Source organism: Amphiprion ocellaris, chromosome 2 (assembly GCF_022539595.1).
Source record: "Amphiprion ocellaris isolate individual 3 ecotype Okinawa chromosome 2, ASM2253959v1, whole genome shotgun sequence".
Taxonomy (NCBI): Eukaryota; Metazoa; Chordata; class Actinopteri; family Pomacentridae; genus Amphiprion; species Amphiprion ocellaris.
Window position 1 is genome coordinate 7,053,722 of NC_072767.1, and position 17,740 is coordinate 7,071,461.

The 17,740-nt window shown below is 36.7% G+C and overlaps 1 protein-coding gene across 2 annotated transcripts in view; it reads right to left on the reverse strand.

The window, feature by feature from the left end:
• The window catches only part of LOC111585838 (vitellogenin-2-like), a 21,189-nt gene extending 4,246 nt beyond the window's left edge, over positions 1–16,943 (reverse strand). Inside the window, exons 1-25 of one of the 2 annotated variants that reach the window (XM_055014759.1) lie at positions 16,839–16,943; positions 14,639–14,659; positions 14,346–14,494; positions 13,383–13,634; positions 13,128–13,289; positions 12,255–12,403; positions 12,019–12,169; positions 11,776–11,933; positions 10,646–10,811; positions 10,441–10,563; positions 9,931–10,158; positions 9,622–9,839; positions 7,701–7,798; positions 7,474–7,598; positions 7,041–7,142; positions 6,815–6,934; positions 6,542–6,734; positions 5,214–5,304; positions 4,930–5,115; positions 3,334–3,478; positions 3,032–3,248; positions 1,332–1,825; positions 1,214–1,255; positions 1,002–1,070; positions 19–225 (exon numbers count right to left, since the gene is read on the reverse strand). In XM_055014759.1, the coding sequence (XP_054870734.1) occupies positions 19–225; positions 1,002–1,070; positions 1,214–1,255; positions 1,332–1,825; positions 3,032–3,248; positions 3,334–3,478; positions 4,930–5,115; positions 5,214–5,304; positions 6,542–6,734; positions 6,815–6,934; positions 7,041–7,142; positions 7,474–7,598; positions 7,701–7,798; positions 9,622–9,839; positions 9,931–10,158; positions 10,441–10,563; positions 10,646–10,811; positions 11,776–11,933; positions 12,019–12,169; positions 12,255–12,403; positions 13,128–13,289; positions 13,383–13,634; positions 14,346–14,494; positions 14,639–14,659; positions 16,839–16,878 (3,906 nt within the window). In that variant the 5' untranslated portion in view covers positions 16,879–16,943. Of the gene's footprint in view, positions 1–18; positions 226–1,001; positions 1,071–1,213; positions 1,259–1,331; positions 1,826–3,031; positions 3,249–3,333; positions 3,479–4,929; positions 5,116–5,213; positions 5,305–6,541; positions 6,735–6,814; positions 6,935–7,040; positions 7,143–7,473; positions 7,599–7,700; positions 7,799–9,621; positions 9,840–9,930; positions 10,159–10,440; positions 10,564–10,645; positions 10,812–11,775; positions 11,934–12,018; positions 12,170–12,254; positions 12,404–13,127; positions 13,290–13,382; positions 13,635–14,345; positions 14,495–14,638; positions 14,660–16,838 lie in introns of both variants that reach the window. The other variant, XM_055014753.1, reaches the window with a different exon arrangement.
• Positions 16,944–17,740: the final 797 nt, after the last annotated feature.

Consider the following 17,740-nt stretch of genomic DNA (forward strand, 5'->3'; position numbering starts at 1 on the left):
TTTAAAAACAATCCTCACCATCAGCTTGTGGCTGCTCAGCTTCATGGCATCAGTGCAGATCCTCCACTTGTCACCCTCAACCAGGTTGGCCAAGATGATCTGCAGTCTGGAGGTTGCCTTGTCCAGGTAAGCAGTGACCTGGTATCCCTGGGGCTTGTGGTCGACCCTCACTGCGCGAAGGAGGATGGTGACCGAGGGCTGCACAACATCGGAGAGGTACTTGGCCTGAAGGTTCAAACCAGACATTAGTGTCATTACATGAAAGTTTGGATGAATATAGGAGGCTGTAAATGTCACCTTGTTACAGGAACTTTATTGAGACACAATACCAGTCTGGACTGAAAGATTGATGCTTTTTTTCCATTTTCAAGTACTAATAATTGATCATTATTGTCATTATTGTACAATTTTGGACATGTTTCTAGTCAAAATAACAAAAAAACTGGAACCTTGTCTTGTCAAACTTTCCACATGTCAGATTCTACTGATGTTAGAGCCTCGTAAGTTGGTGAAATGCTGACCAAAGACTATATTTTAGTAGAAATTTGGATCCATCCATATATATACACGTACGGAGACACAACACCAGCCTGGATTGAAAGTTTGGCACTTTTTTCCCTTTTCAAGGACTAATAATTGGTCATTATTGTCATTTTTGAACAATTTTGGGCAGCTTTCAAGTCAAAATAGCAAAAAACTGAAACCTTGTCTCCTTGTCTGGCCAAATTTATACACACACACACACACACACACACACACACACACACACACACACACACACACACACACACACACACACATATATATATATCCTTAAATTAGGAAGTTAGGCTCTTTTTTCTGTTTTCAAGAACTCATACTTGTTCATTATTGTCATTTTTGGACAATTTTGGGGGGGGTTCAAGTCAAATAAGCAAAAAAACTGGACCTGTGGCAAATTCTACTGATGTTAGATCCTTAAAAATTGGTGAAATGTCAGCCAGAGACTGTATTATTGTCACCTTGCTCTGGATGTTTTCGAAGCTGGTGGCGCTGCTGTGGGAGTGCTGCCTGTTTGCAGAGACTCTATGCTGTAAAAAGAGAAACCATACATTTAGTCTGCTTCAGTTCCTTTAGTTTTTCCATGATCAAAGACATTTTCTATTTTAAAAAAAGGACAATATGTAACTAATTTTGTCAGGGTATGTAAACTTACGACCTGCCGATGTATTACCTGGTGGACGTGGTTCCTCTTAAACTTCAGGAGATACACTTCCTGCTGCAAGGCAAAAACATCATTAACTCCTGCACATCCTCTGAAAAGCTTCTTTTCGTGACGGGCGGCGGCTCACCTTGGACAGGGCGCTGGAGCTGGAAGAGCTGGAGCTGGAGGACCGGCTGCTGGACTGGAGCAATGACTGGCTGCTCGACGCCCCACTGGAGGAGCTGCTGGAACGGCGGCTGGAACGTCTGCTGGAGGAGCTGCTCGACTTCTTGCTGTTGGGTACGGGATGGCGGACGTCGACCGCACCGCTTCTGGGGCGGGAAACGGATCTGGAGGAGGAAGACTGGGATGACACCGAGAAGGAGGTGCTGTCGCTGCTGGAGATGGAGCTGGAGCGACTCTTGCTGGAGCTGGAGGACCGGGAGCTGCTGGAGCTGGAGGAGGATTTGGCCGTGTTGTTCCTCGGACCAGGAACCAGGATCTTCTTCAGCTTCAGCAGGACATTCTTGTCTTCGAGGGTTTCCTCCTCCTCACGCTGGTTGATGACTTTAATGATCTTTTCTGCTGCTTTCTCTCCAACCTGGACCTCAAATTCAATCCTCTCAATGGCTGGTCCTTGAACTGAAACACAAATCCATAAATAACTTTCCACAACTTCTTACAAATTAGCTGAATGAGTTGAACTGGGGGCTGCACAGTAGCTCGGTGGTTTGCACTGTCGCCTCACAGCTGGAAGGTCCCAGTCTTCATAGAATCTTTCTGTATGGAGTTTACATGTTCTCCATGTGCAGGTGGGTTTTCTGGCTTCCTCCCACAGTCAAAAAACATGCGTCCCACCCATCAAATTTCAAATGATCCATGTACAAAATACTAAAACATGCAGTTGTTGTGTAAATGTTCTTGTCCTGAGACCAAATCTAAAAATCACTAGGAGAAAGGAATGTTTGAAAATATTTTTAAAAATACCAAATGAGTCTGGAGTTCCCCCTAAAAGGCCGTTTTTCTCTTGTCCCGCCCCCCTGATGACCAAACTTTTCATATTTTCCATCAGTCAGATTGTCCTCTTGGTCAGCAGTAACAGCAGCTAAATATCTAGCTTCTACTGCTGAGAAAAAGCTAACATTAGCATGGATTAGCATCCCTGTTACTGTGATTAGAGTAGGGTTAGCAGACAACACAGAAAACATGGAATAAAAATGCTACCATTGATGTGGAAGCTGAGCCAATCAAGCCTTTGATAGTTTATTGCCTATTATTGATGAAAATGGAGCAGAAAACTGGAAAAGAGAAGGTTTATTTTTCAAACATTTTGAAGCCCAAATGTCCTTTAATTCTGGAATGACGCTATTGGTGACTCTAAAGTCAGCTGGGTTAGACTCCAGGACTACTAATGAGGATTAAGTGGTGGATGGATGAATGGACAGATGGATAATGGATTCATGGATGGATGGATAATGGATGGATGGATGGATGGATGGATGGATGGATGGATACTGGATGGATGGATGGTTGGATGGATGGATGGATGGGTGGATGGATGATGGATGGATGGATGGATGGATTCATGGATGGATTCATGGATGGATTCATGGATGGATGGATGGATGATGGATGGATAATGGATTCATGAAGGGATGGAAGGATAGATGGATGATGGATGGATGGATGGATAATGGATTCATGGATGGATGGATGGATGATGGATGGATAATGGATTCATGAAGGGATGGAAGGATAGATGGATGGATGGATGGATGATGGATGGATGGATGGATGGATGGATAATGGATTCATGGATGGATGGATGGATGAACTGGTTCTTCTTACCTGGTTTAACCTTAATCAGAGCGGTGTGATTTCCAATGATGCCATACAGCGGGGAGTCTCTGAGGAAGGCAGCGCTGTAGGATTCCACCTTGGTGCAGGCCTTGAATCCAAAGGTCTCACTTTCAGCACACATCTTCTTCTCATAGGGTTTGAAGGGCTTCTGTTTCCTGGAGATTCTTCTCAGCACATCATCAGGGATAATTTCGGACGACGCTGACTGTAGAACGACGGCAGATGTTCACCACATGGACTTTAGGAAACGAACAATAAAAACAGAAGAAACAGCGATGGTCTGAACTCACCATGCCACCAGCCAGGGAGGACGCCATCCTGGAGATCCTTGAAGACGGCCTGGACCGCCGAGCTGCAGCATCAGCTGGCAGCACCGGTGTCGATTTGGCCGCAGCGAGGTCTTCCACATTCCTCACAAGAGCAAACGTCTCCACGCTGTTGGAGAACAAGAAACCAAAAATATGTTTAAAAACATGTCACTTAATGACGCGAATGTTAAAAAACAACAAAACTGTTTACTGGTATTTTACACATCTTCAATGTTCTGTCTAAATGCAGATGATATCTCGTATAATCACTGAGAAAAACAACAGAAAACCATTAAAAAGCAAACAAACAAAAAAGGTCAAAACTGTGAATAATGTCTTCATCAAAAATCTGTATTTTTTTTTACAAATGCTAATCTGTTATTTTACATTAACCATTTTTACTGTATTTAAATCAGAAAAAAATCTGTATTTGACAGATGTTTGCAATTATTTGAAAGAAAAAAATATGAATTAATAAAGTAAATAATTTTTAAAGCTGTTATTTTAGAATTTTTCTGTGTTTTGTCAAATTACAAGTATTATCTGGTAAAAATTAAAAAATTTTATTAATTTTTTGCATTATTAAGTGTTAAAAATAGACAACATTGTAAATAATGTCCACATCAAAAATCTGTAACTGTTTTATTATATTTAAATTGGCAAAAAAAATGTTTTAAAAAGAGAGAAGAGTAGAATTAAGGGCTCAAAAGTTGTAAAAAAAATAATTAATTAAAAAATTTAATTTAAAAAATTACCTGTTATTGTAGAGATTTTCCCTGTCTTGTCAAATTACATTCATCTGGTAAAATTACAAAACTTTTAATTTTTATTTTTTGCATTATTAAGCATTAAAAATAGACCAAAACTGTAAATATTGTCCACAACAAAAATCTGTAACTGTTTTATTATATTTAAATCTTCAAGAAATATAAAAAACTAAAATTGTTGTAAAAAAAAAAAATTGTAAAAATTTTTTTTAAAAGACTAATTTAAGAAATGACCTGTTATTTTAGAGATTTTCCCTGTTTTGTTAAATTACAGTTATTTGGTAAAAGTACAGAATGTTTTGTTTTTTATTTATTTATTTTTTGCATTTTTAAGCATAAAAAATAGACCCAAACTGCAAATAATGTCCACACCAAAAATCTGTTTTGGCAAATAGTAATCTGTTATTTTACATTAACCATTTTACTGTATATAAATCAGAAAAAAAGTATATTAAAGACTGAAAAAGATTTTTTAAAATTTACCTGTTATTTTACACATTTTCCCTATTTTGCTAAATTACAATATTGAGTAATATCACAAAAAAAAATCCAAAACATTTTAAGAGTTAAAAACAAACAAAATGGGGCGAAACTGTAAATAACATCCACACCATAAATCTGTATTTTTACAAATTCTTTTACAATGCGTCACCATAAAATTACACCGTTGCACTAGATCTAAACTAGTTAAAAACATCATTATTTTACTGATATTCGTTGTTATTTTCACAGCTTTTACAGTCGTTGAACATGTTTTTTGTGACAGATCTGAACCCTCTTTTTATGGAGTTTTATTTTGCAGGGTACTAACCTTGCAGATGCAATTTTGTAAATGTCCTGGACAGACGGGAGCTGGATCTTGTAGTTGCCCTTTGACATTTCTAAGATGGCCTCTATCTTGCTGGGCAGAACGGTGTGAACTCTGGCTCTGGAGAGCAGCGAGGCCTGGAAGTAAGCCGTGTTCACCCCCATCACTGCGTAGGTGTGCATGGAGACGCTGCAAGGGACAGAAGACTTTCAGGGGGAATCGACGAACACGTTTCCTGTTTTTAACACTGAATTGATGGGAAGGAGCCGGTCAATCGGCTGAGTTACCTTGGAGCGATCTCAGCGGTCGCTCTGATGTTGGTGTCCAGAAGCTGCATGAGGGTCTGAGGCTGGACGGGTCCAGTGGTGCTCACGGAGACTGGTGGAAAACAAACACAGAATAAGTCTTGAGTTCCCCTAAAATGCCATTTTTCTCTTGTCCCATCCCCCTGATGACCAAATTGAATCTTCAATGAAACAGTTCAAATTAAATTTAAATCTCCTTTTTTTGGTTTTATTTTTTTCATTCATGTTTCTTGTAATTGTGGGAACATTTTTTGAATCAACATGATATTTTAAATAATCGTTATTATGCATGGAACGTGTCCCACAACATGTTTGCATAACCTGTTGATGACGTTTGTTGTTTTGTGTCTTGTTTTTGATGTTTTGTGTCTCATTTCTGTTGTTTTGTGTCCTGTTTTTGTCGTTTTCTGTCTCATTATTATCTTGTGTCTTGTTTTTGTCATTTTATGTCTAATTTTTGTCATTTTGTGTCTAGGTTTTGTCAGTTTCTTTCTCACTTCTGTTGCTTTGCGTCTTGTTTTTCTTGTTTTCTGTCTCATTTTTATCATTTGTTTCTTGTTTTTGTCATTTTCTGTCTCGCTTCTGTCATATTGTGTCTTGTTTTTGTCTTTTGTGTCTTGTTCTTTCCATTTTTTGTTTTGTTTTTGTTGTTTTATGTCTCATTTTTGTCATTTTCTGTCTTGTTTTTGTCACGTTGTGTCTCATTTCTGTTGTTTTGTGTCTTGTTTTTGTCATTTTCTTTCTCGCTTCTGTCATTTTGTGTCTTGTTTTTGTCATTTCATGTTTTGCTTTTGTCATTTTCTGTTTTGTTTTTGTTGTCAACATCATCAAACAATTGTCCTAAAGAATGGGTAGAGCAAAGCTATGTCCTCTCTTCTATTTTTCATCTTCTCATAACATTGTCAGCCTTGATTGAACGTCTCACTCTACCTCATTTTATCAGGATCAGACTAATTCTTTTGACTGTTTTCCATCAGTCAGTTTGTCCTCTTGGTCAGCAGTAACAGCAGCTAAATATCTAGCGTCTACTGCTGAGAAAAAGATCACATTAGCATGGATTAGCAACCCTGTTACTGTGATCAGAGTAGGGTTAGCAAACAACACAGAAAACATAGAATAAAAATGCTACCATTGATGTGGAAGCTGAGCCAATCAATACCTATTATTGATCAATATGGAGCAGAAACCTGCAAAAGAGAAGGTTTACTTTTCAAACATTTTGAAGCCCAAATGTCCTCCAGTTCTGGAACGACCCAAATCATCAGTAGAAATAACGCTCACAAACCCACAGCTGCAGCAGTGAAACTCACCCTTAAGAGATGCTGCAGCCACAGCAGCGGTGTAGAAACTGAGCTCCATGGGAAAACCAGTGCTGGTGGGGAGGATGCGACGGATCTCAGCGGCCAGCATCGGTTTGTAGAAATTCCAATTCATCGTGTAACCTTCCCGCAGAGCGTTCAGAGCACTCCTCACACTACCTTGAATGTCAGCTATGCTCGCATGCTGTAAACACAACGTTACTCATGAGACACCACGTCTTCAGCCCAAGCAGAAGTCCTGCTAAACCATAGAAGATGCATCACCTCAATGATCTGTTGGTAGATGGCTCTGTCGACGTTCAAAAATGCAATTTCTTGTCCAAGGAACTTCACGTACATGGAGGCCAGTGGCTTGCTTGAAGGATGTTTCTTCCAGTTCTGAAGCTGTAACAGGAAGAAAACTGCCAGTCAGAAAAACAGCAGCTCTCACGAAGAAAACATGATGCCCGTTTTCCTGTTCTTAAATCTGAGTTTCCCCGACAGAACTTACAGCCGCTACGACTTGTTTTATCTTGGTGATCCTGTCTGCATTCGCTGGGATGTTCTTGCCTTTCAAAAGGGCCTCCTGGATTCCTTCAGTTCTCACTCCAAACTGCAACAAAACACAGAAAAAATGTTTATTTGTTGGATAAATATTCTTGAAATTATCAGTAAAAGGCAGAAACTTGGATTGGAAATGCAACTGTTGATTCTCAGTCAATGAAGTCAAGGTGATCGTAGGAGCTTCAGCAGAGATCAACTGGACTTCTCTTGTAGGTTCTTGAAGACATTTCCCCTCTCATCCAGAACTGAAGAAGCTTCTTGGATGAGAGGTGAAACATCTTCAAGAACCTCCAACAGCTTTATTCTGTTGTTTGTATAAACTGCGCAAAAAAAATAGAATCATTTGACACTCTCTCCCATGTGAGACGCTCTTGTCATACCTCAAAAACATCAGCAGAAATTCCAGCCAGGTAATTACGAGTTTTGGCCATGATGGCTCTCGGGAAAATGGTTGCAGCTTCATTGATGTAGTAGGCGCTGGCGGCAGCTCCCATCATCCAGGGACCTGCAGGACAATGGGGGGGAAACCGTCAAAACACTTGAATCGATATTAAATCTGGGATGACAAAATACCAGATTTCGTCGTTCATCGCTGTTGATCTCTTACTGTAGTAGGTGTCGTAGTAGAACATCCTGCTGTAGCGGTAGGACAGTCTGTCAAGTTTGGGGCTGAGCATCTTCATGGCAACATTGGAGGCTGCAGCACTGAAAGGACAACATCAGAGTTTTTTTAGCGGCGGAGAAGAGACGTGAAGATCTAAATATTATAATTTATCAGCTACTCATGACACAACTAGGATATTGAAGGATATTGATGAGGAAGACTGGAGTGAAGGTTGTTTGAAGGCACAAAAACAAAAAAGAAAAGAGAGAGCACAGTCCTCCTCCAAGGCTGCTCACTTTCCCATATAACATTGTCAGAAATGCAGCATTTGTTTATTAGTTATTGATGACCAGAAATCATGGCAACATAAAATGTGTCCATTTTATATAGATGTACCCACAAACACAATGAGCTTGTGCTGAGCACAGGTGTGTGTTATGCATGTGTATGTTAAGTACCGTTACCGAATGCTGTGACCTAAATACGTAGCGGGCGGCGGGCATTGTTGGGACTCGGAAACACCCCGACAATTTAATCAATTGTTCCTTGTATCATTTCCAATAAATCTGCATCAATGGATTTGTAGTAGAATCACAATCACGTGATCATCAGCAGGCAGCTGATGTAGTGTTCACTTCTTGTCATTGTTACAGTGATGCCGTGCCGCTATCTTGCAATGATACAGAAATTTTTAACAAATCCGTGGATCCAGACTATAGACTGTCTCACTGCCAAAATCTAATCACTTGGTCCTTGTGTCATTTCTGACCATCCCTGAAAATTTTGTCCAAATCCATTTGCTCATTTTTGAGAAATATTGATAACAGACCGACGGACGGAAAGACAAACCAACACCGATTGTCACATAACTCTGCTGCGTTTCTTTGGGGAGTTAAAATCATTCAAAATTTATCAAAAATTGTCCGAAATGACAAAAACAAATCTAGTGTGACTAAAAACATTGTTCGAAATAACCAAAAAATTGCTCCTCCGATGCGTTCGTTGGTGGAGTAACAATACTATGTTATAAACAGTTGATGAGGTTGATGATGAATTCCGATGTTTACATCTCAGCTACACATGATCCAATCAGGCCCAAACTTCATATGCTGGACAAACGTCAGGGTCTGACAAGATCCACACTCAAAAATATCATCATCACAATCATAGTCATAACGCCACCTGTTGGTAACAGGAAGATACAGGCATTATATTTGCATGTACTTTTGCTAAAAACTTTGTGATCCTTGAAATTACACATTAGCGCCTCCTACAATATTTTTCAGCCCCCGAACCACATTTCATCTACAGCTACGAAATTTGGTACACATCTGCAACACATCAGGACACACAGAAAAGCCTCTTGCACAAATAGCTCAAACCCAACAGGAAGTCGGCCATTTTTAATTATGTGTCGGTTTTGGAGCAATTTTTTGCACATTTTCAAAAGCTATAAGTTCAAAGAGAGTATTCCCGGGAGAGCTCCAATTTGGCCAGGATTTACACCAGTCATGGGTGATCAAAAGTTCTCAAAATCCTCCTCAGAGGTCTGAGGGTGTGGAAATGGCGACCCCTAGAATTTCGACGTTTCACCATGAAAAAGGAAAAACTGTGTAACTGGCCTGTAAATGCTCCAGTCTGCCTCAAACTTTACATGTGTGATCAGAGTCCAGCCATGATGACATACATAGGTCAAAATGCACTCCCAGTCGCAGCACCACCTGGTGGACATCCTTGGATTTGCTGACCAGCAAGGATGTGAGGACACAACCAACGCTGCTTGCAGCTTTAATTATTATTTTGTTATTTTAGGAAACATTTCATCTATGATGGTGCAACATTGTGTGGGTGTTTCATACGTGTCTGTTATGTTCTACGAAATTACAGAAACAAAAGAAACATGAAGATCCTTTTAGGTTCTTACACTGAAACAAAGTCAGGGACGGTGGTCTTGGTCATGGCCTTCATGTATGAGTAGACGAAGCTGGTGACCTGCAGGTTGCTTTCTTTCAGCAGAGAAGCGGCTATCATGTTCACCAGACCCAAGGGCGGCTTCGACTCAAACAGCACGACGGCAGCAGCGATACGCAGCTCTGGATCCAGACTGTGGTCCATGAACACCTGAAGAACCCTCTCCTGGACCTGAGTGGCCAAAGACGAATACTGTCAGCACAACTGCGCATAAAAACACAAGTCCTCCAAAGGTTGCGTGAGGAAAAAAACATGGCGTCACCTGCTTGGGCTCCCTCTTGGCGATGTTCCTCAGAGCGAGAACGGCCTCAATTTGAATTCTGAGAGGCAGGTCGCCAGCAGCTTTGCTAAAACTGGGGATGTTCTTCTGGATGGCCTTCAGACTACCAGGATATCCGATGTTACCCAGAACTTTCAGGGCGAGAGTGAGGTCCGCATAGTTCTTGGTACTGACTGCCTCGGTAGCCAAGTTGTAGATAAACTGTGTAATCTGTAAATAATAATATTTTAGCTGATTTAAATGATTCAAATACAGTAAATACATAGTACTACTACTACTAATAATAATAATAACAATGTAATTTTATTGTTAAATGTCAGAGAATGGATGATCATTCATAAAAAACCTAAATTAACACTTTTTTTCTGTGATTTTACAAGTTGTTATCTGTAATTTAACAAAACAGGGAAATTCTAAAATTTACAATAAATTATTCAAAATTACAGTTTTTTTCTACACCATGTATTAAAGTTATGAACAGGTAATACATACATCTTGATTAAGCTGGACAGCAGGGTTTTTTGCATAGTATCTGCCAACCAGGGCACCGTAGCCCAGCATGACAATCTCACGTACAGCCGTTGTGTTCTGGATTGTTGGGCTCATCATGATCTCCTGAGGAGTTTGAAAATAAAGAAGTTATTAAATGTTTCCATCTCTTTGCAAATATTGTAGAAAACTTTCACCATCGCCTTGCCTTGACCACTTCGACGGACTCCAGGTCGACCGAAACGGAGAGCAGAGCCGAGAGCAGAGCTGAGGCAGTTTCAGAAAGAGACAGCTGGTTGACAAAGAACTTCTCCTTGATGAATTTCAGAGAGGTGTGAGTTCCCATGACAGAGACGGCGCTCAGGATCCAGTACCTGGAACCACAAACATGACGGGTTTGATTCACAGTTCTAGTCTGAAACTCATTTTATAAATATTAAATATTAAATAATGTGTTATTGCACACTATTGAGTTAACACTCAATAGTGTGCAATAACACATTATTTATTACCCTCTGTACTTATTTATTAGGAAAAGCACATTTTACATTTATGCTTATACTGTTTCTACTTATGTTTATTTTTTCAAGACATATTTTTCTACTTATGTTTACATTTTTAAGACATACTTTTTTGTATTTTCAGAACATATTTTTTTACCTATGCTTATATTTTTAAGACAGATTTTTTTATATGTGTAGGAAATATTTTTCAATTTAAGTTTCTATTTTTAGGACATGTTTTTTTTAAATATTTTTAGGACATATTTTCCTACCTTAATTATATTTTTAAGACATATTTTTCTAATAATGTTTACATTTTTAAGTCATAATTTTCTACTTGTGTTTAAATTTTTAAGACATATTTTTAATATATATATATATATTTTTTAGGACATATTTTTGTACTAATGTTTTCATTTTTAAGACATTTTTTAAAAAATATATTTTTATGACATATTTTTCTAGTAATGTTTACATTTTTAAGTCATAATTTTCTACTTGTGTTTATATTTTTAAGGCATTTTAAAAATATATTTTTAAGACATATTTTTCTACTAATGTTTATATATTTAAGATGTTTTTTAAAAAATACATTTTCAGGACATGTTTTTCTACCTATGTTTATATTTTTAAGACATATTTTTCTATGTATGTTTATATTTTTAGGACAGAATTTTCTACTTCTGTCCATATTTTAAAGACTTTTAAAAAGATTTTTAGTTCTTTTTTTTCACTCATGTTTATGTTTTTAGGACAAATTTTTCTATTTGTGCTTATATTTTTAATTGATATTTTTCTATTTATGTTTGTGTTTTTAGGACATATTTTTCTTTACTTGTATTCGGGTTTGTTGTGGAGCTGCTCCCACAGCTGTTGGATGTTCTCCTGTTTGGCCATGCGCAGCAGCTGGATGAACTCGATGAACTTCAGAGGGGCGTTTTCGGAGACCTTGGGGGCGTTCATGGTGACCAGATGTTCCAGGATCTCCTTCATCTGCGGGGACATGAAGCAGCTTCAGCTACAGGGTGAATTCCACAGAAAAATACAGTATAGTTGGTGGGGATGCCCTCCAAAGCACCTGAGCTTTGACGTTGCTGATCTTCAGGAGTTGGATGGGCGTCTGGAGGAGCTCGCTGCCGAACTCGTACTGCAGGTCTCCACGCTGAGGATACTCGACCTGGGGGGTCTGCATCTGGACGTTCTTGTTATCCAGAAAGGTCAGAGTTTGCCTGAGAACAAACACAGATGAGTCAGTCTGCAGTGTTCTTGCAACACTGGAATCACTTCTTCTTCTGTTAAACTCAAAGCTCCTACTTGGACTCCATCTGAGCAGCGCCTTTCAGGATGTTGAAGGGGGAGAACTGGATGAGCTCCTCCACAGTTGCATTCATGATCAGGGAACCGCTGGGTGTCGGCTTCATGAGATAGTTGGAGACAGCGGCGGTCTTTAGGGCGCTTCCTCTCTGCAAAAAACACACAACGTCACCAAACCAGGAGTACCAATCAGCCAATCCATCAAACTGTTAGGGTTGGGATTAAACCTGCAGAGTGGAGCGAAAAGCACCAAGTCTGTAGAGGTTGTATAAATGTAAATGTTGAATATCTACAACATTTGGAGCTTCGTTTTTCTCTCTAGCATTGGTAACACCTGTGGGCTCTCAGAAGAACGTCGGACATATTGATTTCAAAATCCCAAAATGGAGAAATTCAACTTTAATTTTTGTCTTTATATAAAGATACAGATTTTAAAAATCTGACAGCAGGAGCACTGGAAAAATAGATTAAAAGCATTAGAACACTCTAACCTTCCGATTTTAAGTTTAATTACAAAACTAGTAGAAAAGCTGAGGATCCATTCTATGAGTGTTTTTGTAGGATAAGGAGTTTTATAACCCAAATAAAGGGTCTTTATGAACGAATGAAAGGATCTTTATAAAGTAATTAAAGGATCTTTATGAACCAATTAAAGGATCTTTTTGAACTAATTAAAAGATCTCTATAAACCAATGAAATTATCTTTATGAACTGATTAAAGGATCTTTACGAACTAATTAAAAGATCTTTATTAACTAATTAAAGGATCTTACAATCCAAGTGTAGAGACTTTAAGATGAATTGTTTGTTCATCATTACAGAGTTCCATCCTGCAGGAAATCAAAGTGTGAAATGAGAGAAATCTGCACTCACAGCTTGACACTCGACACAATTCTCTGCGTGATCCAGGCTGATGTCCTTGTAGATCTTGCTCTGGCACTGGTTCAGGTCTTTGCTCTTGATCAGGAAGATGCGGTCGATCTCCTGCTCTTCTCTCAGGGCATAGTGGGTCTTGCAGATGCCGTGGACGCTGGCCTGTTGGCATAAAAATGAAACACTGGTGAGACTCGTGGTGTTTTGTGAGTAGAACTCTGTGAAAATGTGGATTCTTTTTTTCCTCTTTTGTACCTCTTGCAGCTCGTACACGTTCTGTGTCTTCTTGATGTTCAGCTGGAGGATGCTGAGGATTCCCCGGTAGACGTTGAGGACGGTGGTGGTCATGCTGGCCGGCGCGAACACTTTCCCAACAACGCCATTGGTGTACTCGAACTTGACGGGCGTCTTGAGCTGAGCAGCCAGTGTCGAGGTGAGCTTGGGGTCCGAGCTGAAGCTGTCGTTGGGCCAGATGCCGCTGTACTCGAAGATCTCTGGTTGGACGAGCTGCGAGAGTTTGGATCAAAGGGGAAGTTTTTCAACCAGCCAAAAACAGCACGTCACCCCACTGTTCAGATCACTTCACCGGCTTCCAAAACTCTGACACTCAATTCAAAACTCTAATGAAAACAGCTCCCTCCTACCTGAACTTTCTCATCCAGATCCCTCCCTCCTACAAAAGGTTCCTGATCCAACCACCACAACAGGGCCGGTCCATAGCTGGACTCTTCTTATCTGTGGTTCCCCAGTGGTGGAACGAGTCACCAAACTCTGTTCCATCTGTAGAATCCCACTCAATCTTTAAGAAAAGACTAAAACCCAGCCCTTCACTGGACACCTTTGCACTTACGTCTGCACTTCCTGTTGACACCAAGGTCCTCTTATCACACTAAAGCTAAATGAAGCCCCGTATCATCTCACTCCCACTGTCATGCTTCACTGTCATGTCTATGCATTCACTGTGGCAGTGCTGGTTGAGGTCAGGTTGTATATCTTGGGTTTGTTTTTGATCTTTTTCTGGTGATTGTTGGGTGTCTTTTGGGTGTTTTGGTTTATCCTCAGACATTCATGCTACTTCTAGGTTAATAATCCAGGTTGTTTTCTCCTGCCTAGATCCTTGCCGGTGTTGGATCTACTCTCCTTGAATAAAAGCTAAATGAAGCTGTGGCGTTGTAGAGTTATAATGGGATCGTATCGATGCCCCAGAACGGTTTTTACCTTCAAGATGAACGTCTGAGCTTCTGCTCCGATCTGAACTTTGCTGCGGACTTTGACTCCGGCCCGAGCGAGGCCTTTCTCAGGCAGGCCGCCCATCACAACAGCTTCATATTGGTACTCGTAGGTCTTTCCAGGCTCAAACTGTGGAGCTGCAACGACAGAAGTGAATTTGATTGCATTATATTTTGAAGCTGAGACGCAGAGAGTTCCACTATTTTTTATATACACATAAATATTTGGACGCCCAGCTAAAGAAGTCAGTTGAGAGAGCAGGAGGATTTACAAGAACTTACCAAGGCTGACCTGGCTGCCGGCTGCAAAATAGAAATTAAAAAAAAAATTCATTTGGGTTTCAGAAATAATATGATGTTATATAAAAAATAAAAATAAAAAAAAACATTTTTATTGTCTGTGTTTATCCTCTAATAGCTTTATTTATTTCATGTCACTGATGTAACTGCTAAACATTAAACCATTAATAAATAGTCTTTGTTTAATTTTCTATTATTTTATTTTTAAATATAAACTTAAATTTATTTATTATTACTTCTTTGTTTAATTAAATTAAATTTAGTTTATTTCAATTAATTTTATTTTTAACTATGATTTTATTATTATTATTTTTGCTATTATTATTGTCTGTTTTTATTGTCTAATTGCTACATCTATTTCATTTTACTAATATAACTGAAAAACATTAAACGATTAACAAATAGTCTTAATTTCATTTCATTTAGTTTAACTTCATTTTTAATTCTTAATTTTTATTATTTTTATTATTGTCTGTTTTTATTGTCTAATTCTGTATTATTTCATTTCAACTATTAACAAATAATCTTTATTTTAACTTCATTTTTACATGTGATGTTTAAATTTTATTTTCTATTACTATTATTTTTATTGTCTATTTTTTAATCATCTAATTGCTTTATTTCATTTCACTAAAATAACTGAAATCTTAATCTTAAATCTTAAACAAATAGTCGTAATTTGCGTAATTGCTATTATTTTTATCATCCATTTATTTTCTAATTGCTTTATTTATTTCATTTTTACTAATGTAACTGAAAAACATTAAACCATTAACAAATAGTCTAATTAAATTAAATTAAATTAAATTAATTAATTAATTATTTTTTTTTAATTTTAAGTTTTATTTTTAGCGATAATTCTTAATTTATTTTGATTATTATGATTATTATGATTATGATTATGATTATGATTATGATTATGATTATGATTATGATTATTATTATTATTATTATTATTATTATTATTATTATCATCATCATTATTATTATTATTATTATTATTATTATCATCATTATTATTATTATTGTCTATTTATATAGTCTAATTCTGTCTTTATTTCATTTCAACCACCTTTGTTTTTATTTAATCAAATATTAAATATGATTTTTACACTTTATTTTCCATCATTAATGTTTTTATTGTCTATTTTTTTTAATCATCTAATTGCTTTAGTAGGTTAATTTCACCAAAATAACTGAAAAATATTAAACCATTAACAAAAAGTCTGTATTTTGTATTCATTTTTTTATTTCTGTCTTTCTATTTTCATTTTTAAATTATTATTACTTTTATTATCTATTTTTATCATCTAATTGCTTTATTTATTTTATTTCACTGAAATAACTTAAAAATATTAAACCGTTAATTAACTGTAAATTAAATGTCTTCAATTTCATTTCATTTCAATTAACTTCATTTCATTTCACTTTATTTTATTTTTAACTATGATTTTTAATTTTTATTTCTCCTTAATATTATTTTTGTTGTCTAATTTTATTGTTTGATTTCTTCATTTCATTTCAGTAATATATCTAAAAACATTCAACTGTTATTTAATTGTCTTAAAGATTAATCAAATTTGACAAAATTAGCTTGATAACTACATTTCTGAGTGATTTTGAATTTGAACACCTAAAAAAAATAGCTTATAATAATGATACTTTAGTACAAAATACCTAAAAATGTCCTATAAATAAAATGTAAACTGTAGTTGGAACTTAAAACTTGTGCATAATTTAAATGAAAATGCCTGCATTAGTTAATTCAAGTTGAAGTAACTTAATAAAATCAGCTCCATAATTAAATTTTTGTTCACCATTCGTTCAAAATATGAAGTGTCTTATCTTACCTATTGAACACTACAACAAATTACTATTTTAAATTTGATAAACCTAAAAAATTATGCTCAGCATGATGAAAATTTAGCACATAACACTGAAAAATGTCTTTAAAATGACAAGGAAGCTGTAGTTGGAGCTTAAAAATGCGTTTATGCTACCAATCACTGGTAAATCTCAAAAATATTGAATTAAAACTGCATTATTTGAATTGTTCTTGAGCCCAAACATTACTTTTAAGTGTAATAAATGAGCATAAAGTTCCATTTCCTTGCAGATGATTTTCTTTTTCTGAGGTAAAAGAGTTTTTAGTTCAGTTTTAACGGCATGGAGTCGTACTCACCAACGAAGGCCACAGTGAGCGCCAACACAAACACCCTCATGGCTGGTGGATGTGGACGTCTGTAGCTCGACGCCTCCTTTTAAAGCCACTTTCCTGCCTCCGCTGCCAGTAACAATATATGATTAACCAGATGTCAGCCATCGTTGATGTTATGGTGCCCCAATAATTCAGACCAGACAAACAAACCAGCATGTTGACTCCTGATTTCCCAATATCTCAGACACTAAGAGGTTTTTTTTTCTCAAATGCTGTGACACATTTTAAACAAGTGAAGTTAATTTTAGACTTTTTTCCCCTAATTTTTCACATGTATTAATTTTAAAAATACATAAATAAATTAGATTTCATCCTGCAATAACAGCAGCTATATTTATACACCGGATTTTTGTGGCCAAAGACGCTCAGTTTCAAGATAAATTGACATCAATAGAACTTGAAAAAGATTAAACCACTAACAAATAGTCTTAATTTAATTTAATTTTGTATTTTTTCTACATAAATCTTTTACATTTATTATTATTATTATTATTATTATTATTATTATTATTATTATTATTATTATTATTATTATTATTATTATTATTATTATTATTATTATTATTATTATTATCATCATTAATAATAATAAGAAGAAGAAGAAGAAGAACAACAACAACAATAATACTACTACTACTACTAATAATAATAATATTAACCCATTAACAAAAAAATCTCTATTTTTTATTTTACTGTTAGTTTATTCATTCACTTTTTATTATTATCGTTTTTATCATTATCGTTTTTATTGTCTATTTTTATCATCTAATTGCTTTATTTCATTTCACTAATATAACTGAAACATATTAAACCATTAAGAAAAAATCTTATAATATTTTAGTTTTTTTCTTTTTTTCTCTTTTTTA